This window comes from Falco punctatus (genome assembly GCF_963210335.1).
Source record: "Falco punctatus genome assembly, chromosome: Z".
NCBI lineage: Eukaryota > Metazoa > Chordata > Aves > Falconiformes > Falconidae > Falco > Falco punctatus.
Genome location: NC_137586.1, coordinates 24,820,936 through 24,848,919, shown reverse-complemented (window position 1 = coordinate 24,848,919; position 27,984 = coordinate 24,820,936). Strand labels below are relative to the sequence as shown.

Sequence of the window (27,984 nt, the reverse complement as noted above, 5' to 3'; positions counted from 1 at the left end):
AGCACTTTTGCCATACTTGCTGGCAAGGAGAGTAACAGAGTAAGGGAAAAGGAAGATTTTCTTTAAAGTTTCACTTACTATTTTGATGCCACACTACAACCACGGCCTGGTGTTGTTCTTTGTCTACTGTTTAAGTGATGGAAATACTACTGGAAACAGGTGCCTACACATTCTCCATCGTATCATCTTTGAGCTGTGCTAAGACTGAGTAAACAACATGGCTTTAAAAAGTGCATGCCATTTTTATCCCCTGCTTCCATCAGTGCAGCCACAGCAAAGATGCACAATTTCCAGGATAACAGTAGGAGACTCAATAAACCAAGCCAAATGAAAACATATGTGGACACGGCTAGAATGTAAATCCACTAAACAGTTGTCACTCTGCTGCTTTCACTGTATGTTCAGCCAGGCAGTGTAAAAGGCATGCACAAGAAACTACATATGCAGAAAATGTTGAAATGAGTATTACTCAGACAACTTTCTATTTGTTCATTCTTCACTCTTACTACTCTTTTGATAATATTGTGTGGCTTGCTTTTGTTTAAATTTGGTCGACATTCACAATACCAAGGTGCTTTGTGCTTTTTGCTTTTTCCCCAGGAATGAAGTGAAATGTATTCATTAGACAAGCCCACGTCAGAACCTATAGTAAACTGAATTGCTTGAAATGACAGAATACTATCCTGCCATTTCCCTCAAAAATTAAATAGACCACAAAACCAGAGAAGGACCACTCCAGCATATACAATTTTATCATCTCCAACAGCAGTGTGATATGCTGACATGGGTACCACTATACTAGATAGCACCATAGTACCAATGCTTGAAATTTGGAAAAAGCCTGCCCATGCCTAAGAGACCTTCTGAACAACTTATCCATCCATATGGCATCTCTGTAAGATACTAACACCTTATCATCTGCATTTTCAGGTAAGAATAAAGACACACATTACATTGCTGTGCTTTGAATATGAACCTCCCAGAATAATGGAGAGTAGGGTGTGTAACAGAGTCCTTTGTAATATTTGCATTACATAGACTGCCATGTGTTAACAGTGTGCGTTGTTACTGGAGACCTAGGCTTGAGATTTCCTCTGTGTGGTCGAGGAAGTAAATATGGTTTATCTCACTTTTGCCGAAGATGATCTGAAATACCAGAAATACTTAAATCTTTTAATACTCACTCTTCTGTATTTTCATTTCCAAGCCATTCATTTAGCTTCTTTTGCCGAACACCTTTTTGAGTCAGCCACCTGGACAATAATTACAAATAAAATTAATTTTTAGTCACAGAAGCTGGTTACCCATAAAACCCCCCCAACTTTTTTAAAAAATAATTTTGTTAATTCATAATGATACTCACATCAAGTACTGGTCTCTTGTCTTCCTCAGCTGTATGAGGTCTGGCTTAATGCTGTTCATACGTTTGTCTATCTCTCTATACTCAGCTGCTTGCTTCTTTAAATCCTCTTCTAATCTACGTCTGCTGTCCACAATTTCACTTATTCGAGACTTCAGTTTTTCATAGTTGTGCATGATCCTGAATGGAATAATGTGGTAGGTTATATTCTGATGATGTCTGATTCATAACTTCATAATCTGCTGTTTAGCGGTGTGTAATTTCTCTAGATATAGCTATACATTTTGCAAATTCACATCTACCCCATTTTGAGGCTTCTTTGCTTATAACTGAACAACTTTAAACTTGACATCTTGCTTTAGTTTTAGGCAGATCTACACTTGGCATTGTTTCTTTCTTCAAAATTATACAATTTGAAATGCAAATACAAATACTGACCTTTGTATTTCTTTTTCATTTCCTTCCCGTTTAAATTTTTCAATGTACTCCTTACTGTATCTTTCTTGTGTCTGGCACTGCTCTTCAAATATTTTTATTGTTTCATTAAATGCTTCAATAGCTGTTCTTTTCATTTGAATTTCCTGAAAATAAAATAATTGTTATTATAGTTGTTATCTGACAGCATGGATGACTTATTGGCATGCACCCAGGAACACTTCAGTATATTGCAGAAGAAGGTTTTAATATCCCCTTACCGGAACGCATTCTGTATGCAGAGCCCTGTAACAGAGAGAACAGGCCTGTGCAAAAGGCTGCCATGATTAGGCTTTCCATGATTAGGTTTTCCAAGAACAGAAAACTGCTAGGCAAAGAGCTAGCTACAATCTTTGTTTTGTATAAGTAAGTTTTATTTGTGATGATTAGAGCCTTATGGCAATGCACTCTGCCCTTTGTACCAATTAATGACCTTAGAGACACATCTGGCTTTCTGAAATAAAAGTGTAAGATACTGGCTTGGACAGGTTTCAGGAGGTCATTTAGTCCATCCTCCTGCCCCTGCAGAGCTAGTCGATAGCCAGGTCTTTTAAGGCATCAGTTCAAGTTGCCTGCACTTCCCCACCTTTCTTCCATTATTTTAGGTGTATTTCCTGCACATTTTAAGAAGCAGTCTTGATTCTGGGTCTGTAAAACTGCACTAATTCATTGGCACTTCAAGACTTTGCTACTAATTGGTTAAGTTGAAAGAAGGACAGAGGCAGTTTTGCATTCTTGCATTATTCATTCTGGATCTACACGTGTCACAGCTCTACCCTGCACAGATGAAACCAGACCCTTCAAACAAAAACTAGTAATAAAATACAATGCTCCCCTGCAAATGTGCCTTGAAAACCGTAACTCGGCTTGATGAGGTCAGTGTGCAGAAGTGCTGGTAAATCAAGATAGTTCTTTACTTGCCTTTTTATGTAAGTGTGAGGCTTGGGTACAGGGTGGGTTAGGTTACAGTTGGTAACTGTTCAAACATGAGTAAGTGATTCTACTGTACTGAGCAAACACATCAGATATGTTTCCTCTTTCGGGCAATGGCAGTGGTGGCAGAACGAAAGAAGGCAAAAGGTGGAAGAAGACGGCAGTATGAATTTACAATAATATTCTCTTAAATCCACAGAAGTCTTCCACTCTCCCTTTGGTTTCATATCTAGCTCACCTGAGATGTTCTTGTGTAGTCTTCATACAGTCTGTCATATTCTCGGCTTTTTTCTTGGAACTGGGTATTATATTCATGTAATTTCTTTCCCACTGCTTCAATGCTATCCTCTTTCACAACTTGATCCTGGAATGATGAACAGAAGGCAAATTATTCCATAAAGAAACAACTATATTGCACAGATTTTCAGGATAAAACTACTTAAAAATGCCTAGATAGTTACATGGTAAATGTGACACCTCTGTCATCAGTATGGAGATATACTATATTATATGCATAATATGCAAATGAGAAATTAATGTCAAAAAGCAATTTTGAATTGTACATGTTCAGCTTTATATTGAAAATTATATATTTCATCATTAATGAGAAGGATATTTATTAACGTAAGTTTATTTCTTAATAATGTATTGGCACTATTTAAAGTTTTTGTTATTTACATGCAAACTCTGAAGTTGGTTTTAAACAAAAATATCTGGGTTTATAAACATTTTGTTTTTTTAAATATTAATGGATCTGAGTTACTAAAGATAAATGACTCCCCAGTCTGCAGTAACTTCTCTGTATTTAAGTGAAACACAAAATAAATAGACCAAATTACCTGCTGGTACTTAGATACCGGATACAGTAATTTTACATCCAGTTTAGGATTATACTGGGCTAGAGATTCATTCCGGTAGTGGTTTATTAGCTCTACCACAGAGTTGAAAGTTAATGGGTCAGAAAAGCCATATTTTCCATCTCGATGAAATATTTTGATCAATTTGTTATTTCCTCCTTTCCTGCAAATAAAGTTTGTGAAAAGTTAGGATACTTCAAGAACTGTTCCCTAAAGAACACTATATTTTAAATGCAGTATTGCATTTTACTGTCAAGTACTACAGACCTAGTGTAACTAATCTTACCTTAGTGTAAGTGTGTAGTCTCCATGCATTTTGGTTGAAGCATCTCGTACCAAAAAGGTACCATCAGCAGTGTCTCGGAGCTTCTCATTTACTTCTTCTCTAAAATGAAAGCAAAAGTAACCAATCATTTCAGCTACTTCTCACTCATTTATGCTCTCCCTGTGCTCTAAATTCTTCTGTTTTAAAACAAGTGCCTTTTAGAAGCCTTCTTGATCGCTATCTTAATAAATACAGTTATTTAATAGCTTATGTAAAATTGCTGGAGAACAACTGGGATATAAAAATGGTATATTCTATGTCCTCTCACTGCTGGACAAAATTATATTCATGCAAAGGTCTTTCTGCTTGTTCATACAAGCCTGCACAATTGGAGCAGCCAGTGCTGGTCTAAAGTATCTATATATAGTACAGTTAAAAATGTTGCTAATATATGGCACTTGTTAGTCTGGCTTGTTAACTATTGTGCCTACAGCTGAGGTTCTGTATGAAAGACAAGAAGAAAATACTGATTTCTTGGTGTTGTCCTTTCATGCTACCATTTCATAGAGCTGTCTTGAAGTACCAGAACAATTATTTCACATTCTACATTCTAACTGACAGTAACTTTTTAGTCGTGTTTGGAAAAAAAATCAACCATAATATGTTTCTGATGGAAGATGTCCTAAAAATGGCTCTTAGAACTGTAATTTTTCTATATTTAAGCATAATACATATACACAGAATAGCATAGCAAGAACATAAAGCCAAACACAAGAAATACATGTCTTGAGCTGATTTACCGTGAGATATCTCCCCAGTACCACTCAGCATCTTGTAATGACATGTTGTTATTCATGCTGTTGTTAGTTACAGTATTAGGTTTCGGTGGCTTAGGAGGCAGTGCTGCAGATGAAAGGGGAAAAAAAAGAAGTGATTATAACTCACTGAAAACCTGACTGTATATTCTCTGAAAATATACATTACTACCTGAATGAGGAAAAAAAAAAAGAATAGCTACAAAATAGTTTTCCATCACTAGTCTTTAAAAGACATTAGAGGAATCAAGCTATTTTACTGAAAACAATACAGTTCAACAAGAAAGATGTACTGTTTCAGAGGAGTATGTTACTGTTGCGATAATGTATTTTAAGCAAAATATAATACCACACTCATCGTCTCTCCCTGTGATTTCTTCATTGAAAAATCACATTGCCACTGGAGAACAAAAAAAATCTGAAGTTTGCTTTTATCCTCTTCCACTATCTTCAGGTGAATATAAATAATAAAGCATGTAAAATGTCTTTTTTTCTCCTTCCTGCGTAATGATCTTAGAGGAATGTTGCTGCTTCTTCACCTACAAGCTGAGTAATAAAAGATGCAAACCCACAGCAATACTGTATATTTGAAGAAGAATTTTTTGTGATCCTCAGCTTTCTGTGCGATGATTTGCCAAAAAACACTTTAAGAAACCCATCCAAGATCCAAATATGCTTGTTTTAATCTTAGTATTCTGCAGAATAAATTGTGTTCCAAATGCCAGGACTGATTAAAAACCACATCCCCCTTTTCTCAATGTCAAAGCTGCATATGTATACCAGTGGGTGCCAGAGAAGATACTGCAGCACTACTGAATCAGAATTAAAAATCAATTCAGCTCATTTAGTTCTCCAGTAAGTACATCATTCCTTACGGATGTCCCTGTCCTGTACATTACAACCAGCTACAAAAGAAAATGTTTTTAAAGTTGCAGTGAATATCAAGATAACAGAATATTTTTATATTATATGAAAAAATGATGCGATATCAGGTATTCAATTAATATTGCTAGACTTTAAAATCTGTTTTTCCTCAAACAATCCAAAATAATGATTTGCAATCACTGTTTCAGGAAATAGAAGTGTTACTACAGCATCTCCTTTTAGTCACAGTGTGGAACAGAGACAACAAAAATAATAATGAAAGAAATAATTTTTTTAAATGATATAATAGCAGAACTAGAACTATATCTGACAGAATAAAATCAAAACAGAAACAGGTCAATTCAGTAAAAATTCAATGAAGGAAGCAGACAGGTATTTCTACAGGTTAAGATTCTAGTTATTATAACCATGCACCAAACCACAATTTAATTCTAATTTATGAAAAAAAGGAAAAAGAAAAACTATTTGTATCAATGACAAAGTAAAGAAATCCCACATAATCACTAAGAATTTTTCAGCAGCTATTGTAAAGACCAAAATTAATTAAGTCTTCCATAATAAGACTGCAGTTTTACCTGGTGGGTCCATTTCTATGTAAAACATCAAGTCTGTGCCACAATTTATATCTGTCTTAGGATATTCTATATCCAGTTCTTCCATATTCCAAACAGTATTGTACATTTGTATGAGTTTCACTGAGTAAGCTCAGATACAAGAAAAGAGTCAGGCTCTCTTTGTAATGGTGTCTTGGAATTCATTTTAAAACCTATAAGGGGCTGCACTGTAACCTATTACATCATAATCCTCAGCCAATCATCTCAAAATAATGTCACCAGACCACTCCTGTTTTCTCATTTTGTTCTACATTAATCTTAAAACAATTTCAGTTTTGGAAAGAATCTACATTTAGCAGAACTGCAATATAAATCCAGTATTACAAACAAAAGGAGCAAGCGGACTCTCCTTGCCCGTGTTCCCAGCTTGCTTTCCTGACTTTGCAGCATGGTACAGTCCAATCCTGGCAGGATGACAAAAGGCTGATATGCTGCAGCACGTAGCTCTTACACACACGCGCACACAACACACTTTAGAAGTAGGTCGGTCACATCTCAGTTGCATTCTCCTGCTTGGATGCCTGAAGTTTACCATTCAAAAAGCTTTAAAAGGCTTCTGGACCTACTACATATTAAAGATGCAAAAGAGAAAACAGCATGACTCTGTGTGTGCGTGCGTGTGTCCATTACACACTCATTTTACACATACATGTAAACAGAGACATGTATCTCCATATAATGAAATATGGATTACATTTTTAAACTGTGCAGATTTCTGTTATTTTAATGGACACACAGGTCTGATATACTTGAAATTATTATATAAAATGTGCTTACTGCAGAGATGTCTTCCCCGCTTATTTTCTGATAAAATACAATTCAAACAGATCTAGATTAACTCATTTTGAAATCTAAAAAGCTAAAGATCTTATATTCAGCAGACTTGCCTTAAACCATGGAAGAAAGTCAAAAGTGAGCAAGATCTTGAAAAGTGATTTTGCTGAACATAAAAAGCCAGTCTGTCAGGATACAACAAGATTTAGTCTGCCTTTTCACACTGTTTCTCTACTCTGTTCTCATTGAGATATTTATCAAGGTAATTGTTTTTAAAAGCAGGAGTCCCTTGTTAGTATCTCCTTCCTCACTTGACTTTATGTCATCAGTATCCTCCTATCATTTAGAAATATTCCTTCTTAACTCTCCCCCACTGCTGACTGTAACTCTCTCGGACCTCTCGGAAGAAACACGCACAGAATAGACTATCAATTCCAGAGCAGAATGCTATGTAAAGCAATGTCACTGCTTTACACTTGCTATAATCTACAGGGGCAGAAAACCAGATACCAAAAATAACCACAACAAAGAGTAGCTGTAGCAACTATCTGTGCCTGCATCATAAGAAATCCTGGTGTGGCTGAAATAAGCTCTACCTCAGAAATACTCATTAAAAAAATTAACACAATTTCTATCCTTCCCAAGTATTTCACACATATCTACCCCCACTGTGTGCCCCTGAACAGCTTACCCCTTCTAGACAAGAATTAACATACAAGAACATGTCTGGAGTAGCAACAGTTACCAAGAAATGCATGCTAGTTTACTTTATACATTAGATAACCTTAAATTCATTCTGAAGTAAACTCTTGTCTCCCTGTTTAGGGAACCTCCAAAGATTCCTTCATTTCCAAAATGAAACAGGATATTTAAAATCACCCCAGACACAAGTCCAAACACTGAACTTGGCAGTTTAGACCACCTGCTACCCAAACAATTGAGTTGCCAAGGTAATTATTTAGATTAAGTTATAAAGATTTCCTACAAAGACTACACTGCTGCATTTAGGACTCATGTGGGATCAGTCAGATTTTTTATTCTGTTCAATAAAGGCTTTCAAGAAAAAGTACTTCTCCAGGGTTTCACTGGTGGCCAGATTCTGGACTGCCCATTCTTCTATAATCAGGTTAGCTCAGCTCAGACCAGCCTAGCTTGCAGGCAAAAAGTACAGGAGGCAGATAGGTGATTCCCCATTCCCTATATAACCTGAAGAGGCACTCAGGTAGTTGACTTTCATTCATGTATCTTAAGACCTGATAGTCAGTTATAGTACAATACTTCAATGAAGTGATGAAGAGAACACACACAGAAATTAAAAATCACTTACTTTGTAAATTATGCATCACAAATGATCACCCTTGTAATACAGCCTGAAAATACAATCCAATAACCTGAAAAATTGTTTTCCTCTTATAGAAATCTTGCTTAAAAAAAAAAACAACAACCCAAAACTTCTTTTACTAGGAAGCTTCTCTGAAGCAATGAAGAAAAAAGATCTGAAAAAGAGATTTCTCTGCTTTCCAACCAATGTTGCATAAAAATCCCTAAATGAGCTGTAACATGCAGTAAGAAAACCCAAGTCTTCTCTCTCTTAACTGCTTAAAGCTCTGTGCTATGCAGAAGGTATCCACTTACTGGTTCATCATTAAAAAGTGAACCTGACTTTAGTACTGTGAAAAAAGAAAAAACCAAAATACCCACCACCCTTGGAGCTTGCATGTCTCTCTCAGATAAAGATCTCAGTTTCATGATTAACTTGGGCAGGTTCAAATATTTGCTGAGCCAGGGATTTCAGGTGGGGGAGGGGGAGCCAGATTCAAAGTAAAAGTTGTCATCAGCTAACAAGTGGCCAATGCAGGACTAACTTTCTCATTTTAGCTAAGTAAATGAGAAGGGCATTGTAAGAGGCCTTAAAATAGTCTCTGTCACTGACTGATTGCTGAATGCAGTAGTGAAGTTGAGAAAAGCACCACGAACAGGCAAATACAGGAAGTGGCTGACTAACTTACTGCAAAAAACCAAACAGAATCAAAACCTTCCTTGAGAAGAGCTGCATCTCTCAGAGCAGCTCTGTGCAAGCAAAATAAAAATAGCCTGCTTGCAAACACAGCATCACCTCCTACACACTCACGCTGTATCACAAATACAGGTGCAGCTTGAAGACCCTTAGCATGACGCTGTGAAGCATTTTATCTGTTTCCTATAAACTGAAAATAATAGAAAAAACACCAGTCCATATGCATGGTGTTTTCCAGTACATCAGGATAATTCATTTCTTGGGCAGGCAGGTGGGAGAAGGGACTGCACTGAGAGGAAACTAGTTCAAATTTATTTTCCTTGCCTTAGTGTTCGGTGGAGATCAGACTTGCTAAAGGAACTGAGCAGCAACTGAAGAGCCTGCTCCCCTTTGCCTGCAGTGGTTAACTTTATTGCCTGCTATACTTCTACAAGGAAAAATTCAAAGTGGAAGGAGAAGTGGATCACAGGGTATAATTCAGAGAAAGAAGAGAAGGGGATTCATATTTTCCTCCCATGTGTTGGAAATTGTGAGAACTTCTAGTAGCTGCATTTCTTGAGATCTGCTTGTGCTCCTTATGGCGGTCAAATGGCACTGAAAAGTTCTCACCTCCAGAACACACCATCTCCCAAAATCCAACTATGCTACACAATACCATTGTACCTAATAATGGAATCCCAAACATCTGCACTACATTTTTTATGTTTTACAGTCGATTGATCAGCTTCACCTGTAACAATCCCCTGTTTTTCTAATGCCAGCCTTTGCCTGCTTGAACAATTGTCAGTTCTATATATAAAGCAGCACATTCCTAAAGATACAACATACTTCAAATGCAGATGGCAACCTGTGTTTCTGAACTTACCCACCTTCATCTGACAGTAACTCATGTCTCCTATTTACTATTAAAAGTTACAGAAGGGGATGATAAGACTTCTTGGTTAATAGGGCCACAGTACAGAAGCATATTCTCAAAGGAGAAAAGACCACCATTGAATTGGTTATCATTTTAGAAAGCATAGGTAACCACACAGAGATAAAAGATAAGGCTCTGTTCCTGAGTCAATCTGTAAAAATTTTTTGGGGGGGGATTCCAGTGCCTTGGGCAAATTTGCATTTCTAATCATCCTGCAGAAAGGAATCAAGTCTCTTGTCAAAAGAAGATACTGGCAGGCACACAACTGCATTTTTACACAATTGCCCTATCTTGACTATTATTTAAATTTCAAAATCTTAAGTGGTGCCCATTGAATCTATAGATTTGTATTTGCAGAAAATCAGCAGCCTACTATTTTTTGCAGTCATACTCACAGTGGTCTTCTATCGATAAAGTTTTTTTTCCCCTGAAAAAAAAGATGTATGAAACAGGAAGAGAACTGATCAGGTTTGGCAGGCCTGCATGTGTGTGTTACACATACTTAAATACAAATACACACAGGCTTTCATGTATCCATTTGTAAAACATTGTAATAATGTCGTACATGTTGTTCCCGGTTTACCAAATACTTTCCATTAGGTACTGAGAAACATAAAGCATAACTACAGTCGATACCTAAACCAAGAATACAGCATTCTTTTTAATTTTTACATTAAACACTAATTTTAAGCATGCGCGATTAACAAAGCCTTTTGCTCTCCGCTGGTCAGGTACAAAGCCCGGTTTTTATTAGCTTAGAAGGGGAGCCCTCTGCCGGGTGATGTGCAGATGCGCAACATCCCGCCTGCGCGGCACCAGCGCTCCCCGGGACGGACGGCCTTCTGCACGCTTCGAACCACACTCCGCACCGCTGACAGGCCAGCCAAGCCTGTGACATGATGCTGAAAAGTCCTGACAAGGGACAGTATTCCTGCATATTTGTTTGTGTCCCCAAGACACTAACGACAGGACTGTGGGCTGAGCCTGACCACCGCAGCAGATCAGCGGAGCCTTGTGTCTAATTCCAAGAGGAACACACAGCCTTCACATTCTCCTGCTCTGGATGTTATGCCACCATGCTTCCTAATATTTTGTGCAGCTAAAATCAAAGTGTCTGCATCTTGGTGATACTGCCAGGACTCTTACCCCATCCCAAGCACATGAGGAGTTAAGTGTAAGGCAGCCTCATTACCTCACTCACTCTTAGCTATGACCCCGTGAGTTCCTCTTCATGCTTAAAACTGCAGTATTTCACAGTTTGAGCCACTATTTACAAAGTTATTTGTAAGTCTGGGAAACAGGAATAAACTGGGATAGACAGTCTAGACAAAGCAGCTCAACTTGCATTAGTGCACAGGCCATTAGAGGCTTCAATTCATCCATACAGGACGGCAATCCCTTCCTGCTGCTGCAGTAGCTCTTCCTCTGCTCCTCACCAGCCTGTCTGCCCGCAATGCCCCCAGCTCCCCACGTCCTCTCACTCTCCCACCCCGACCCCCTTCCTCTCTCCCTCCCTGCCATAAGGAACACCTTAATCTCATGCATTCAAAGCCACTCCGTGCTGCTTGATACCCTTCAACCCTGAGAGGCCATCGATTTCCCTGAGTTCCCCCTGAAAATCACCTCCCAGTCTCCCATTGCCCCAGCCTCCTTCTGTACAACCTGCCTCCCCACCTACTACCTCCAAAATGACCGCGCTGTCCTGAGCATACACTGGGCCGCACTGATAGCTCTGGGACCTGCATCCAGCACAGGCCTCCACCAGACATAAAGCCAGAAGCCTTTACGATCCCTGAAAATTAACCGGGGGAAAAAAATAAAAATCCAATCTTCTATATCTAAAAACATAGCCTATTTTTCTTTTATGTCTGAAAGCACACATGCCTTCACACCTCTGTATGATGAGTGAGATTCTATCAGACATAAGCAGCACTGTTAGCTATAATCTACAATTAAGATATTTTCTTCTAATACTAGTTTTGAATAACATAGAGACATGCACTTTGTTTCTGACTGTGAGATCAGTATTACTCTTCAAATTAAAGCTGTTCACCAAGTTAGGGTGTTCAAGCGGGATGCTAAGTCACCTAGCTTGCGGGCTAACACTATCTTTTGGCTCTCCTACTCATGATAAACTTGAAGAATGAGACAGGAATCAGAAAATTTATCTAGTTACCAATCATTCAAAACACCAACTATTTCTCCAGTTTTGCTTCTCCCGCAACATTACTTTGTCTCCCCCTAATACATGCATAGGCACAACAAACATTGTAACTTTAGTACTTTGACTTTTGTGGAGGGCTAAGCACTATTCTAATTCACAAACTAAAATGCATAGTTTGCTGCTGAACACTGTGACAGAGGAAAAAATAAATCAGTCCAGAGCTGTTCTGTGGTAAAAAAGATCAAGTAATGGCTCAGGATTAACTCCTGTTTCTGCTTTACGGTGTCCAAAGCATCACTCTAGCTATAGGATGCCCAACTAAAGATGCCCAATTTAAGATACTAATTTTAAGATATAGTAAGATAGAAGGTCCAATCGCATACTTTCTATTGGTGTAAGGCAAGAAGGATAATTAGTGGGTGAAGGGATAAGAAAAACCCCACAGCTGTGCAAAGACCTCCTCCCTATTCAGATCAGTTATCTCCAACACCACATTTAATGTATATATGCACTGTGTAAGATGCCACTAAAACTTCATGCACAGCTTGATTTAGAGACAGTATTTTCATCCAGGTTTGAAAATAACAGAAAGAAAAAAGAAAGGAAGAAAGTATCACTCCAGCCTGTGGAAAAGTGAAGAATTCTGGTAGCATTGCTTCCTTCTTACTGCTTAGTTGTCATCACACTATCTTCAACAAGTAAGATTCTTTCTGTTTAAAACCTCTTAACTTCTGCACTTTTAAAATTCTATTACAGACTGTATTCTCAAAACAATTATACGACAAAAAAATTATATTTTCTAGGAAGCTTCCTTTTATTACAATGTCTCTAAACAATTTTTATGGAAACTCAAGCCACTACAAACAATAATCTCTAAGATGATAATTTAGAAAAATATATTTTGTAAGAACTATAAGAACAGAGCACTTCAGATGATCAGGCCACTAAATGATTTTGGTATGGAAACCAGACTTGTGGCCTAGTCCTGTAAATGTACGTAACTTTCTATTAATGTTCAACTTTTGGAAATTATTCAGGCTCATTACAGGCCTGAAAGCAGAGGCTAGCTAACCACAGACTACAAAGCTTGAAGATTTGTATCTGAGGGTTTTTTTCAGCATATTAATACCTGTGCAAATGTTCTACCAAAAAAAATTCCGTTGCCCAGGATGGACTTTGGAATTCCCAGGGAAGGGGCTCTATTTTCCTAACAGATCCTATGAAAAATCCCAGGAGGACCCTCAACATAAGCTACTGCATTACAAATTAATTAATGCAGAAGCAATATTAAAAGCAAGTGGATGTTAGATTATAATTATTAATGTAGTGTTAAACCCTATACATCTGATGGATACAGTCCCATCTTCAAGCACCCCAATGATATATAAAGATGTCTAGACTCCTTGTCCTCATTAAAGTTCTAACATTCACACCTTTCACTTGTATACTTTCCTCACGTGAAGCAATTCAGGACGCTAAGTGATCTCTTAAGTGCAGCTTAAGTAACTCTTACTGTTGACCCTAAATTTGTAACCTCCCAGTCAGTGCCTCTACCCATATACATTTACATACTCTAAAGCACTTGCAAACATAGCATTTAAAGAAAAGCTATGAGCAAACTCTTTAGAATATTAGAGGATTCAAAAATATATTTTGCTTTTTAAGGCTTGTAACAGATGGCAAAGAAAATAATTTTTAACAGCAGCTACTTGCTAATTCTTAGTAAAATAGGACAAATAGTCTTTAAAAATTTGAACTCTTCTATTTCTTATGAAGCATTAGGAGGAAAATACATAGTGGTTCTCGAAATGCCTGCTTAAGTATCTTGACAAAATTGAACAAAACCAAACAGGTATAAACTAGCTGAAAATAGACGTACACTAGATGTTAGGGAAAGGTTCCTAACTAATAGAGATGGCAAAGCTGGAGAAGCCTCCCAGTCAAAGCATCAGGAACAAAAATCTTAGCCATTTTAAATTAATTTTCACTAGTTGATGAAGGGGATTTTACAAAACACCTGCTTGAAATACAAGAAATAATGCATTTTTCTGCTGCTGTGTTCTAGATGTTGAAATCTTAAGCAACCCCACAAATCCTACCACTATGAACTTTACCTTGTACTTTGAATAGAGAGGCAGTAAAGCTACAGCCTGCCCAATGTTCTGTTCACCATCACCTCATCCTTTGGATATTCTGTGTTAATAAGCTGTACAAGGAATTACTTTAAGCTAACATCTAAAGTCCCCCTTTGTTAATTATTTCCTTTGCACATAGATAGCAACTCTGCCTTGCTCCTACCGAATATTTAATTTTAAACCAGGGATTTTTGCATAAAGTAGAGGTGGGGTTTACTGTTTGTTGAGTAAATTAGATGCTAACTCACAGAATCAATAGAAGTGTAATCTAGCTTTCCTGAATGGGGTTTTAATATTTTCCATGTTGTTTATCGATACTGATAAGTAAATCTTTTGAGTCTCTGGATTAAAGAATACATATATGTAAATAAAGGGGGAAATCTTACTTTCTTCTGATAATCTCTATCGGGTGTAGTAGTTCTAAGAAAATTTGCCTGAGAGTAAAGTGAAAGTTAAATAAAATCTCCAGAATTTACTGCCCTACCCCCCCACCCCCACCCCCACCCCCCACCCGCCCTGGGTATGAGAAGCATACTACTGGTTTACAGGTCTTAAAAATTCAGAAGTTCCTTTACACTCTTTACTGAAGAAGAAATAACACTCCTAAGGCTGTACAAACTATAGGTACTAAACTGATTTTAATGAAAAAGACAATTCCTTAAAAAACAAGGACTGCATTTCTACTTAGTTCTGTAATTATGAAACATTGCATAAGTTTGATTAAAAAAAAAAAAAAAAAAAGCATTTACTGTCCTTAAGTTGAATTTTAGTATTTAAGAAAACAAAGTTCTATAACTTTTAAAATTAAAAATAGTTTTTACCTGGTACAGGCTGTCTCTCGTTCCATTCACTTGTGATTAAAACCTCTAGGATTTTTATGTGGTGTTCAGTATTATCAGAGCTGCAAAAGATGGATTAGGCAGTAAGAACTAGGAAAACTGCAAGTTTACATTAGAATTATTAAAAAAATCATTGGAAAAAATTACAACAATGCCCTCCACATTACAACTAAGATCAGGAAATTAATTCACTAAATTTACTTTTGTATATAACTAAGCTATATTTACAGTATCAAAAATAATAAAGAGGACCCAAATACCTTGCTATCTGGAACTTGAAAAGCAGAGGGCTGAAAATTTCAGCCAGAGACCTTGCATTTTTGCTGGAGGCTTGACAAACTCTGAGGAAATGTTTGAGCAAATACTGGAGTGTGAGCCAATACTGGGGAGGTATATTTGGAGATCTGATGAGTTTCTTCAGCAACTGAGCATATTCCTCTGAGCTCTGCACTTCTGCAAGCAAACAGATACAAGGCTCTTGATACCAGCACAGGAACATTCAACAAATAAAATAAAACTATATATGACTCCTTTAGAAGTATCAATTTTACAGAAAAAAAAAAACAATTCTGTCCTTCATTAGTGCCCTAAGACTTCCTCCTTCTTTTGAAAAAAGTGAAATGCTCAAGGAAGAGTAAAGAACAAGTATTTAAAAGTCAAATGGAAACAGATATGCATTTTGGTAAAAACCACAATGTGTTCAGAGTGTACTGGTAGAAGTCTGTCTTGTGTTTAGCATCACACATGATTGGGTAATTCTGAGATGCACTAGATAAGTCTCACAGGTGCTGTTCTAACTTTCAAGGTTACCAGTAACAATATCCTGTCCTAAGATACATAACAGAATACTTGGCCCATGTACTGAAAGCCTATAAGCTGTACTTGTTTGAAATGACCACTGTAGATGCCGAATCTTACATGCATGTATTTCGCACTTCATACCCTGCAGCTCCCAAGGTACTGCAGAACAGCATGACCTCCAATACATTTACTTTGTCAGCACTGATAAAAAGTTAAAAATTAGCCTTCTACGTACAGATAGGTCCTTGATTTTTCACCCCAGTTTTTCTACAGTCATTCTACTTACTAAAATGAAGAGAACTGTGCTATCCTTCATATCTCCCATTACGTTTACCTAAATAGGTAGCTAAATAATGCATGTCTAGATCTTCATTGAAACAGTTTTCATCAAACATGGTGAAGGCATATATGTTTTCTGAGATGCTGCCAGGTTTTGCACAATCTTTACTATTTGGTGGGTGACAGCTGGAACATCAAATATTCAGAGTTCTAATAAAAGATTTTTTGTCTGACATTGAAACAATGTGATAATCCTACCTTGAGTTACAGAAATCATATCACTGTAAATAGCTGCTGGAATGATGGGATTTGGCAGGTCCAGGAGATACCTTTTGAGAGCATCTGATAAAGTGTGCACATCAAATGTCTCTAAGTCCAACGAAGAGGGATCTAAAGGGAAAGAGCAACATACTTTTTAGACATTAGAAGCTGGAAAAAATACACAAGTTCATGGTATTAGGTCTTTATACCAAGCCAAACCTCCTAACTTTTATTTGGTTTACATGGAACAACATGCAAGAAAGAAGGTAAGACACCAAGAAAAATCTTTTACAGTGCTCAACACCATGCTCAGGCCTTTGGCATCTGATGAACCAAATGGCTTCCACTGCTGTGTGTGGCCTTCTGTCACATACAGGACAGGGCTGAACTCAGAATAACAGTAGAGACTTGCTGCATGTTGCCAATGTTATGGAACGCCAGAGTATTTTTAACAGGTCTTTGTTTTACCTGTAAATATTTTGTGTAAAAGTAAGTATTAAACAGGGGTTTGGGCAAATGCAGCTTCTTTACTGGCAGTTACTTCTATTATGACTGCAAGTTTGATTAACAACTTGGGGCTCCAAGTCTGTAAATATTTATGTAAGTCAAAACAAATATGCATGTGCAAAACTGGGTGCTTGCTGTTTTATGCAGCTGTTAGGATTTATCTTGTAAAATCTGATATCCTTCCAGGATAGATATGGCTTGGGCTAAGTTTTGGGAGCATCACACGAAGAACTACTTGATAGTGTTGGAGCAAGGAATATCAGCAGCAAAACTAGGAAAACAGAGAAATGCTTACCTAGTGGAAGCAGGATTAGGGTTCATCTTAAAACATGAAAACTCTGGCACAGTAACGTCCTGGATGTTTATAGTAAGATCCACATTTGGTACAAGGATTTAGAGGTATTACTGCTGACCAACTTCCTAGGCTAGTCAAGGCCACTGTAAAATAACTCCTGAACCCATCTAGCCAGTTTAAATCGAATTCAACAGGGAGATTAAAGGAATCAGGTATGTGGTATGAAAAAAGGCAGCCAAGAGAGGGTAGTGAGAAACTCAGTGCTCCTCCACCTCCTTTCTGTTTTCCCCAAAAGAAAGTTTGCAGTATGAGCTTAATTCTTACCAGACACTAAATAATTTGCATGGGAAAAGAGACATTATGAATGGCTCAGATGACAAAAACTTGCAGTGTGGTTATGAATTCTACATGAGCAATTATGTGTCAGAGAATCCAATCCCAAATTAATGAGAAATAGTTTTCGTTAGTTTTGTTGCTCACAGGATGTTTTCTATTTCATAACCCAAGTTAAATCCTCGTTCTTTCAGTGTTGACCCATACTCTGAAGTATATTCCAAATTATTATAATGGATACATGAGCAAGAATAAACTTGTGGTACTCTGCAACTGTTTGGGTGTAATGTCATAAACAGACCTGAACTCTTTCATCAGCCAAGCTGGCCAGATGGAAGTCAGCTTTGATTTTAGAGCTAGATAGCACTGAGCTGAAGCTAACACACAGTTACCCAATTCATATGGAATAACACATAAGCAGAACAGCACACTAATGCAGTTCAGCACACCAATACAGTTCATGATTTTGAGACCAAAGCAGAGCTAACTCAGGGAGTAGGCAGAGGAGGTGAGATCTGTCTGTATCCATGTATCTGGACACCCACTGTACCAGCTCTGTACTGGAAGATTGTGATCCTATCTTAAAGAGAACTCAGAAAGATACACTTTTACTAAAGGGTAAAGTCTTGTTTTCTCAAACCTAGTTACATTTTAAGTAAGAATACATGTAGACTACAAGTTCTTGATCTCAGGAGGCAGATGAACCTTTCATAAAAGTACACCTCAGTGCAGAGATTTAAAAAGGGATACGTTCATATTGGTGCCACAGAAAATCTATATTTATCTGGACTGAAAAATATAATTACAACAGTAAAAATACAGCTTAGGCCGCTAGCACCACATGCATTTTCCTCTCCCTGCTTGTACTCATATACTACTTCACTCCCACCACAATCACAAGAGGACAGGATGCTCTTTTGATTTGAAGGAACAGACAACTCATCGTATCATCTCTTATTCATTCTGTTAGTATTTGCAATTACTAAAAATGAAGAGAGCTAATTCACAGTTTTGAGTTTGCTTCCTTTGTCCCTTTGGCAACATGGTGTGTAACCAGTTTCATTTTCTAGCCATTTTCTAGCACATTTTTGTGCTCCCTCATGCAAGTGCAAGCTCACACCCACTTTGCACTGCAGCTTACAAAGGCCTGGGCAAGCACTCGTCTACAGTAGCTCCTGATCTCTCATACTGCAACTGGGTGTTGACATGCCAGTATATTCTGGCCTGCAGTAGAAATCAAGAGTACCAAAAAGAGCAGGAAATTTATTTCAGGAAACTTGAACAGGTATGTGGTATTAGTGGTGTAGCTGCATTTTACTATCTGAAACCTGAGAACCCTGCCTACTGCAGCAACATTAATTCAATTCTCTCTTTCCCTTTCAGCATCATCTCTGTAGCAAGTAGGGAATGTGCAGCTACTGCCTCCCCACCTACAGGACTGAAAAAACGCACACAGATGTATGCAAACCAATGGCCATTTGTAGTGTATCTATATCTTGCTTTTTTAAATTATTTTATTATTTGATATATATATATATATATATATAAATTATTTTATTATAGAACACCTTGTTTTATTCTGTACAACTAGACTGACAGTCCCTGAACAAGCAAGTGACCAAGAAATTATCAAAATAATTATTCCTGGAAAAACCCATGCAGTGCAGCCATGAAAAAAAGGCAACCTCTAAAAGTAAAAAATACCTTTCATATTAAATGTAAAGTTAGAAAACTTTTTTACTTATGTTTGTTTTTTTTAATACTGTATTATTCAGAACCAGCACATATATACAAGCTGAATAGGGAAGCACAGAAGAGAAGCAGTCTGACTACAAAGTTCGTCTAGTGCTTTAAGGAAGAGAACTGTACTTGCCACTTTCAAGGATTTGTCTTAATTCTGATGAGCTGCTTGAGCCTTGTGTTCCATACAAAGTCGAGCACTCCAGACCTTCAAAACAAAATCGAAGGGATACGTCAATTTTCCAGTGACTGCTGCCATGACACAACATACTTGCTGTTTTCTTCAAGTAAGTACTTACAGTATAAATTTGCAACATTCTCCCACCACTATCCACCCACCAAACCATGGAATGTGATTGTTTTTTAAGGCTGTAAGAAATCTCTCCGTACATGCCAGCTGCTGTGTCTGCAGAAAGAGCTGGCCAAGGAAGATCAGAGATGCCAGCAATCCCACATATTTTGTTCAGCTCTCCATGGGCTGACTTCAGAAGGCCAGGACCAGGAAACAGATTCACATACCCCAGCGAAGAAAACAGTTTGCAACAGCAACATGGCAGCCAGATCTTCCTTTACACCCTATATGGCAGTTAGAAAGACCAGGTCTTTCAGGTGAGTAATAAGTGAGTGGTCTGAGTCAGGTCACCCCACAGTAATGGGACAGGTACATGACAAAAGTTCTGACACATCCTAATTAGCTTTAAGGATTTAACTGAGACTTCTAAGTTAAAACTGTGCCTAACCTTTGGCACCCTATGCAGTCAACAGGGACAGAGTCCCTTCTACAGGACAGGTAGCCCTTAGACCACCTTTGACCATCCACAAAGCCCACAACCTCACAGTATACATAAGGTGAGTGTCACATCATTAGTGTGAGAGAAAATGTCTGTGTATGTCACGTGTCTGATGATCCTCCTGAATAAAAGACACCAACAGAGTGTTTTCAAGTGAAAGATACTGTTTACAACTTCCCTATCTCAGTGAAAAGAGAAAAGACACAGGGAAAGAGACCATGCCCAGGGATGCAGAGCACTGACAATTTAGGAGTATCAGTGGTGTTTCCTGGAAGCAGTAGTTGCTTATGCAAACTATTGCTAAATACTGGCATTCTCATTGATATTAGCAAGCTCCTACTCATTCAGGAAAGGCTTAGTGTCTTAGTGTCAGAGCTGTATGTGAGCACCTCTGTCCCCAAGGACAACCTGAGTACGATCAGGACACCACTTGAGTACGATCAGGACACCACTTTTCCTCTCACTCCCTGGCTGTAAGGCCACTGAATGAGCAGGACCCACTGAGCTGCTCCATACTTCACCAGGACTAGGAAAGTGACATCAGAGGAAGAGCCAGGAGGAAAGACATTGGGCAGAAGAGGCAAGACATAGCAGAGGAAAGGGGAAAGCCTCAAAAAGATGAAGAGATTTCAACATGGGAAAGCAGGAGAGCAAAAAATCATAAAAATAACACTGGCTGGCTCAGCATACAGCAGCAGTAAAGAAGTGGCTCCTGAAGCATAAAACCAGTTGTTTTAACTTTTCCATATTTAATTATATTTTTTTCTTTTCCTTCCACACTTTGGGGCAAAACATTATGTTTGCCTGTGTATCCAATTCAATATTATAATGACGTTTCCATAACCAGCTTTCTATTGGTTAGAAAAAATAAAGCAACACCAAACCCTTCTCCCTTACCTTTAATAATACTTGTGTTAGTTGAGTTATTAAATGTCATTTGAGGTAAGCTTTGGTTTTGCTCCTACAGTCCAAGTTGCCTCTACTAAGCAGAAATGAATGCAACAAACCTTAAATGAGATTATTTCATATCTGTTAAGTAATGTGATGCATTAGCAGCTCTAAAAAGAGGAGATGCCAGTTCTGGATCTGATTCTGCAGTCTTGGCTCATGTAAGTAACAGAAAACCTTCGTAGATCATTCTTCAGCCTACCTTTCTTTTCAATGGCCTCCATTATCTTGATAAGAATTGGTGGAGCTACATCAGGAGGTGCGAACTGCTCTGTAAGATCTGGAAGCGAAAAAGCTGTAAAGAAAAAGAGGAAAAATAAACCAAGCTACAGATAAATGCAATTTCTGTTTATGAAAACTATGACACATAATGCAACCAGTTACTTTTTAAGTACAGAACAAACATCCCATTTGTCAGGCCTAAATGAGAGCACTCCATACGTAATCAGAAAACTGAATAAAAATGATAACTGCAGTTTTATAGTGTTTTCTTTTAGGGACCTCAGTCTGTCCTAGAATCATCCTCCATATTGCCTAGGAAAAGAAAACACAATAAAAGTTTGCAGTCCACGGATGGGCAGAAACACAATGTAAAGGAGAAAAAATCTATTGGTCTGAAACATTTACATCCAGTGTGTGCCAGATGAGGGAGCTAAACACATCACCATCTGGGAGCTGCTGATCCCCTGCGTAAAACAGACTTACAGAGGGCTGAAATAGCGGTAGAAAAAAGTATTTCACACTCATGCAAAAGTTCAGTAACTTCTGTTTGCTTTCAATTTTCAAGCATAATACCATTAACGGTACAGTCTTCTTGAACAAGAATTTTCTTTTCTACAATGACTGATTAAGAAGAAATAGTAGTATAATCAGAAAGGGACATTTTGCAGATTCAAACAAACCTGTATACGAATTTTATACAAAGTCACTTTTCACGCAATCCTGTTGTTTCACAGAGGGAACATACTGTATAGAGGAATGTTCTGGCTCTGTGATGCGAGGGATTATCTATCTCTAAACACACAATTTTTGCCAAAAAATAATTCAAAAGTTTTAGAGCGGTCCTATTTAACGCTTGGAAGGCAAGAATGTTTACATAAAGATATTATTAAACTACTGCAAGAAACATCTGGCACAGTTTGATAGATTATGATTGATAAACAAAGCTTAATGACTGAAGCAAAAGTTGCCAGTTGACTAAGTAATGGTGATCTCTGCCTGATTAAACTCATCAAACAGAGAGAAACTGTTAAACACACATGCACTTATGTGCCTGCATGCATATGTATACATACATGCATGCACATGCACATACTGTATTTTTAGAAGACTGAAACTGAACAAATTATGAAGGTTACTAAGTAGAAGAAAAAGAAAAAAAAACCCCACAAGATTAAAATATGAATAAAGTTTTTAATGAAAACTTTGAGATAGCCAAAAAGTAAAATACACCAGAACCGAGAAAAAGAAAGCAGACAATTTTGGCTGAGAATTCATCCTATTTTGGAAGCAACAATTACATGATCTTCAAAAATGCCAACAATTTAGAAGTGGCAACACAGCAAGGAAGGTACATAAGTCTGGAAATGCAGAACACTGAGGAGAGAAATGAAACACAATAAATAACAATTACTTATGAACTAGTAATGGAAGTGGAGCACACTAGGACATCGAGACATGTCCTTCGCAAAAAGAAGCAAATGATGCTACGATAATGATGGGATACTTTCTAATCCATTCATAACTGAGGACATTAGAAAATCACCTCTTAGTCATAACAGTTTAACTTACGAAGCTCAGAAAATGAGTGTTCAGGAGTTCCAAAAGAACTAAGCAGATCTCTGGTCTGCTGATGTTACTTTTTAATGACTTGTAGAAAATCAGAGCAATTCCTGGGGATCAAAGGCATTCTAATGCCTGATCCACACTTTGAAAGGACAAGTAAGGTGACTATATGCTAGTGACATTATCAATCCTGGGCAAAATAAAGGAAAACCTGGCAACTAGACTCGTATGATAAAGCAATAAATGATAGCACTGTAACTAAGGATTGTCTGCATAGCTTTTTAGAGGATAGGTTCTGTTAAAAACCACACCACTTCCTTCCTTGGGGCACATTAGTTAGCTGAAAAATGTAAATCAGATAGCTAACTTAGTATAACACTGTGATTAAAAGCTAAATTCAAAGAAAGCTGGTGTTACATGGCTATAGGTGACAGCAGATCTCTGAGTGTAGTTATTAATGCAGAACAAGCTACTCAGGGAAGGAATGGACTTTTTGTCTCTTTAAATCACTTTCAGGTTCCATTTGGAACACCTCTTCTAGCTTAACATCTGAGGCATGCTGAAATACAGAGCATTTGGTTTGTAATACTCAGATCAAATAGTTCCTTTCAACTCCAAACTATGTATCTCTTTTACCATGAGGGCAAATCTAATGAAAGAACAAATGAAAGACCTGATCAGAGTCAGATCAAAGGATATGCTATGAAAATAAGACTATGACACACTCATAGACTCACAGAATGCTAAGGGCATAAAATGCATCCCTTACATAGTAGCACAGGAAGAACAGATTTTAAGAACAGAGTTTACTTAGTTTTACTTATGAAAACTTTCTGCTCCCTTAGGTAGCCAGTTACATTAAGGACCTCTCTCCCTCTTGTGTAACAGCAATGGAATTTTATCATCTCTGAGCAAAGATGCTCATCTCATCATTCTAGCTGGACACAGCATGCAGTAACAATGAACAATTTAAACTGAAACTGAGGAAAGAAAGGAGAGGTGAAGGAGAAATAGACAGAGGATGGATGTCAAACCTGACAGACATTTGAAACATTTCAGGTGACAGATCAGCAGTTCAAGGACAGTCCATTCAAGCTACTGTGCAGCAGAGAGAGCTATGCTTTCTTGGATTAACAAAACTGTGCCTTGAAATGATGGCGAGAGATATTCCAAATACCTACAAACAAGGTGTATTTAGAAAAATAACTAAACTTCCCACTAGATTTAGATTTTCTGCATGAGAGATAAGTGTCCAAGCAAAGGAAAAAGGAGAACCCAATGTCAGGTGAAGATTTCAGTTCACGGGCAAAAGCCCTTGCAGGGTGAAGAAAGAACTGCAGAAACCAGTTTGTCTCTCTGGAACATAACAAATGGCGTGGATGTAGACTTTTACCTAGAGTGCCTCTTCCTGCAACCTACCTGATGCTCCATGCTTCTCATTCACACTTTAAGCAGGATCTTAGTTTATCGTTTAGGTTTGTATCATAATCTGTCACTGGATCTCTTTGTTGTACTGTATTCCTGGATTGATAATATTCTTAGTGAAAATGAAAGGCTTTTGGAAGCTACGCATTTACCTTCATATTTATGCAAAATCTATAACATGTCTACTGGACATATGTATGTAAAGCAAATGTAACGCTGGTTAAAAGGAAAGATGTTCAACACTCCTCTGCTACCCTAAAATACGCAATTGGAAAAATATTAGAATTTTAGGAAATCAGATAATTTCTGATGTCTCTTTCTCCTTATATCCCATTCCTTTCCTCCAAGACCTGAAATTTCTATCTACTAAAGACACTGCTGAACTTTTAGATATGAAGACGATATATAAGCTGTAAAACAGTTCTGTATTTGACTGAAAACTCAAGATACTCACCTCTTTTAATACTATGCACACACTGGTGTGTATAAGCTCTACAGTTAAAGGACACAAACATACATACACACAATGGCAGGTACAAAACCTGCAGTTACCTTCACAGCCATGAAGAAGAATACATCTAAGACACACACAGTTACAGTGCTCAGCAACATTAAAAAAAACATTCACTTCATCAGCATGTAGGAGATGGTATTAACAAATTAAAATCACTTAGCCTCCCACCTGTTCTAGGATTTCCTGCTCATTGCACCACCTCCAATATAATTGATGAATAGCGTCATACTTTAAACTTTCCAACTTTTGCACAAAATAGAAAATTATGTTAATTTAGAGGCGAAAGGCCTCATGAAGCACACATCTGTCAGGAAAAAGAAAAGACAATGGTACTTACAGAACTGAAGCTAGTTTATGATACTTATACAGAAGACAGCCGATTTGGGAACTGTGCTCTTCAATTTCAAAATGCTGAGAGAAAATGGCAGAGTCTAAACTGAAGAGAACTACAACTAATGTTGGAAAGAAAGAATTTGACTTCCTGAGCCAGAATACAAGTTAACTTTAAAGAAGTCCTGTTTCTAAATTAGGTGATCCAGAAGAAAATTCAGCATGCATATTAAGATCTACAGAGGGAAGGAAAGGAAAACTTCCCAGATAGGTTAGTTTTAGTAAAAGAGAAATGAACAAAAGCTCACATGCAACCTGCATTTAGTACCTGATTTCAGAAGCATCTTCTGCTTTGAAGCATGCTCTAGCACAGCACGAAAGTTTGGAGAACCAAATACACTCTTAGGAATCTGAGCAACTTTGTAGATCCCTTTGCTACAATCCAGTACCAGCTTTTCACTTAAAGGAATCATTTTCCCCCAAAATTCCTCTTTATTTTTTATTTTTTAAGTTCCACCTTCTCAAAATATTAAGGTTCTGAAGAGTTCTGAAAAGCTGCCATATAGTTTTCACGTCTTCTTTCTAGTCACAAGTCTGGTAGTGGATCTCTAGATAGTAAGGAAGCTTCTGATGACACATGATAAAGGCTGGATTTTCCACTAGCTCTATTTTTACCTTGCCACAGTGAGAACCAATGAGATGAACCACAAGCCGGCATTCGCTTTAATCTGCAAACTCTTCCCTATCCCTGATACAGACAGGCCTAAACAGCTCTAAGGCAATGGCAACGTGTGGGAGATGAGAGCATACCTTATGTTCAAGGGTTGCCAACACAGCCTCGAAGTGCAAGATGAAACCAGCACACAGCTGCACCTTTTGGAAGGGTTCTCAGTAAAAAGAGATACTTTAGAGTTAGTACCTGGCAACGACAAGTGGAAATTTAAAGCTAGAATTTGGCTTCAGACACTTCTGAGCCAAATCTTTCATTACTGCCTGAAGAAGAATGAAATGAGTATTAAAAAAAAATGAATACAACTTAAAATGAAGCAATACACACCATGGAAAGTTTAAATATCTGATTATTTTACAAGAACTAGATACTAACATTTTTTGAATGTAGCTTTGAGTCAAGATTACTCCATGTATGTTCTTTTTTCAGAAAGGCATTCATATTGCATTTGATGACAAAACAGTACTACGTAAAAGTCTTAATATTTGAGAGCTCAGGTCTTAAGATGATCATAACTGTCTTATGTGCATGCAGATATACTCTCTAGGCATGCAACTGCATCCACTAACACAGTGAACTATGCATTCATAGTTTTACACGTCTGAAAGTCATACAGTATGTCCAAATGTGAATGGTTTGACCAGCGCTGAAATTAACTGTAATAAACACAAGAACAGAAGAAGAAATTAAAGATAAGGGTCATTGTCAAGCAACTTGTGATAATGTCTCCAACAAGACCGGCCAGCAAACTATAAAGAAATGATGGCTGATTGAGCACCTAAAATACTTTTGCCAGTGGCACCACCAAGTGGGATAATGCATGACAAGTTGTGGACAACCAAGGTTTTTCCACAAAGTTCAACAACCATGCTTGCTATTGAAAATTCTGGGAAATGTGGGAGCCTGCTTTGTTAATTGAAATGCTGTTATTTTAGCAGTTATATAGTATACTATGTATGGGAAATGGAATTAAAAAAACCTTCCCCTATTACCACCCATATTCCTTGAAACAGAAACTGAATTTCAGTAAGGATTCATAATGGCTGAATTTAATCACTTGTCAGTATACAATGTCAAATTCAAGTGAAGACACAATTGTGCAGTCTGGCATTCCTGTGCAGCCTTTTTTAAGGCAGTGGCATGAACTGAGGCAGTCCTGCGTACCCCTGTGTGCTGACCAATAGTGACGCCCAGACCAGAGAGAGACATCAGCACTTCAGGAGGCTGCACGGAGAACACACCGAAAGCCATGCATATGGAAACATGAGTTCAGATCCTGTCGAACTGGAAAGCACCATGAGGTGCCTCTGCATGGGTGACAGCATGGCCCGATGCGTCTCATGGCCCTGCAGTGGCAGCTGGTCCAGATGCAGAGTCTCAGCTGCTGCTGCCCCCTCAGCACCTGCTTTCATCCGCTGGGGAAAAAAGGCCACACGAACCTCACAACCCGTCAGAGTGAAACAACTCTTACTGACACAAAACTCCTAACTTTCAGTGAGAGGGAATTTCAGGGTCCATTATATGTTTCTTTATAGCCATAAGAAGTGGCAAGTTCCTGCAGAAACTTTCAGCAGAACAGTGTGAAGATTAAAGAAACCCCAAACCTTATGGAGAAAGTTTCCACAGGTATCTGTGCTTGGGGTTCAAAGCCAGACCAAGAGAGAAGATAAGGAGTATGGTATTACAAATACATACCAGAGAAAAATTCACTCAGATTGGAGAACTGAAACCTTGCCCTGGCATTTGTAATTTCAGACAGCCTAACATCATTTACCAAAAGGACAGGCAAGCAGTGTTCAGAACTACCCAGCTGCTATTAGTGAAAGGTTTTTACTGCACAAGAATGAAAGACAAGAAGGTGAGAGCAAAGACAAAGAAGCTGATGTCCCTCTATGTCTCAGATAAATGAAGGACTGCAATAGATAGTAAATTCAGCCGCAACTATTGGAAAAGAAAACACCTCTCCTTAGACCCTACTGACCTGAGATCATTCAGTTTGGCTACATACATTTCAGCTTTCTAGAAGCTGAAAGCATCACTGAAAATGGCAGGAGAAAGAGCTGTTCAGGGCTCAACCACCTTCTCCAGTACTGGTTTCATTAGGAAGATTTTTAAAAGACAACACTATTCATGGAAAAAATATGAAAGAGATTTAAGCTTCAGTGAATTTGACACGTCATTACAAGTGGCTTAATAA

General features: G+C 37.9%; 1 protein-coding gene across 4 annotated transcripts in view; it reads right to left on the bottom strand.

The window, feature by feature from the left end:
* The window catches only part of PIK3R1 (phosphoinositide-3-kinase regulatory subunit 1), a 61,151-nt gene that overhangs the window by 6,412 nt on the left and 26,755 nt on the right, over positions 1-27,984 (bottom strand). The window contains exons 3-14 of one of the 4 annotated variants that reach the window (XM_080370863.1): positions 21,206-21,298; positions 19,398-19,472; positions 16,387-16,518; positions 15,309-15,501; positions 15,031-15,110; positions 4,690-4,792; positions 3,911-4,009; positions 3,607-3,787; positions 3,006-3,131; positions 1,799-1,941; positions 1,364-1,540; positions 1,185-1,253 (exon numbers count right to left, since the gene is read on the bottom strand). In XM_080370863.1, coding sequence (XP_080226989.1) covers positions 1,185-1,253; positions 1,364-1,540; positions 1,799-1,941; positions 3,006-3,131; positions 3,607-3,787; positions 3,911-4,009; positions 4,690-4,792; positions 15,031-15,110; positions 15,309-15,501; positions 16,387-16,518; positions 19,398-19,472; positions 21,206-21,298 — 1,471 coding nt within the window. Of the gene's footprint in view, positions 1-1,184; positions 1,254-1,363; positions 1,541-1,798; positions 1,942-3,005; positions 3,132-3,606; positions 3,788-3,910; positions 4,010-4,689; positions 4,793-6,164; positions 8,271-8,304; positions 8,652-8,678; positions 11,390-15,030; positions 15,111-15,308; positions 15,502-16,386; positions 16,519-19,397; positions 19,473-21,205; positions 21,299-27,984 lie in introns of those variants that run through there. The other 3 variants (XM_080370866.1, XM_080370865.1, XM_080370864.1) reach the window with 3 other exon arrangements.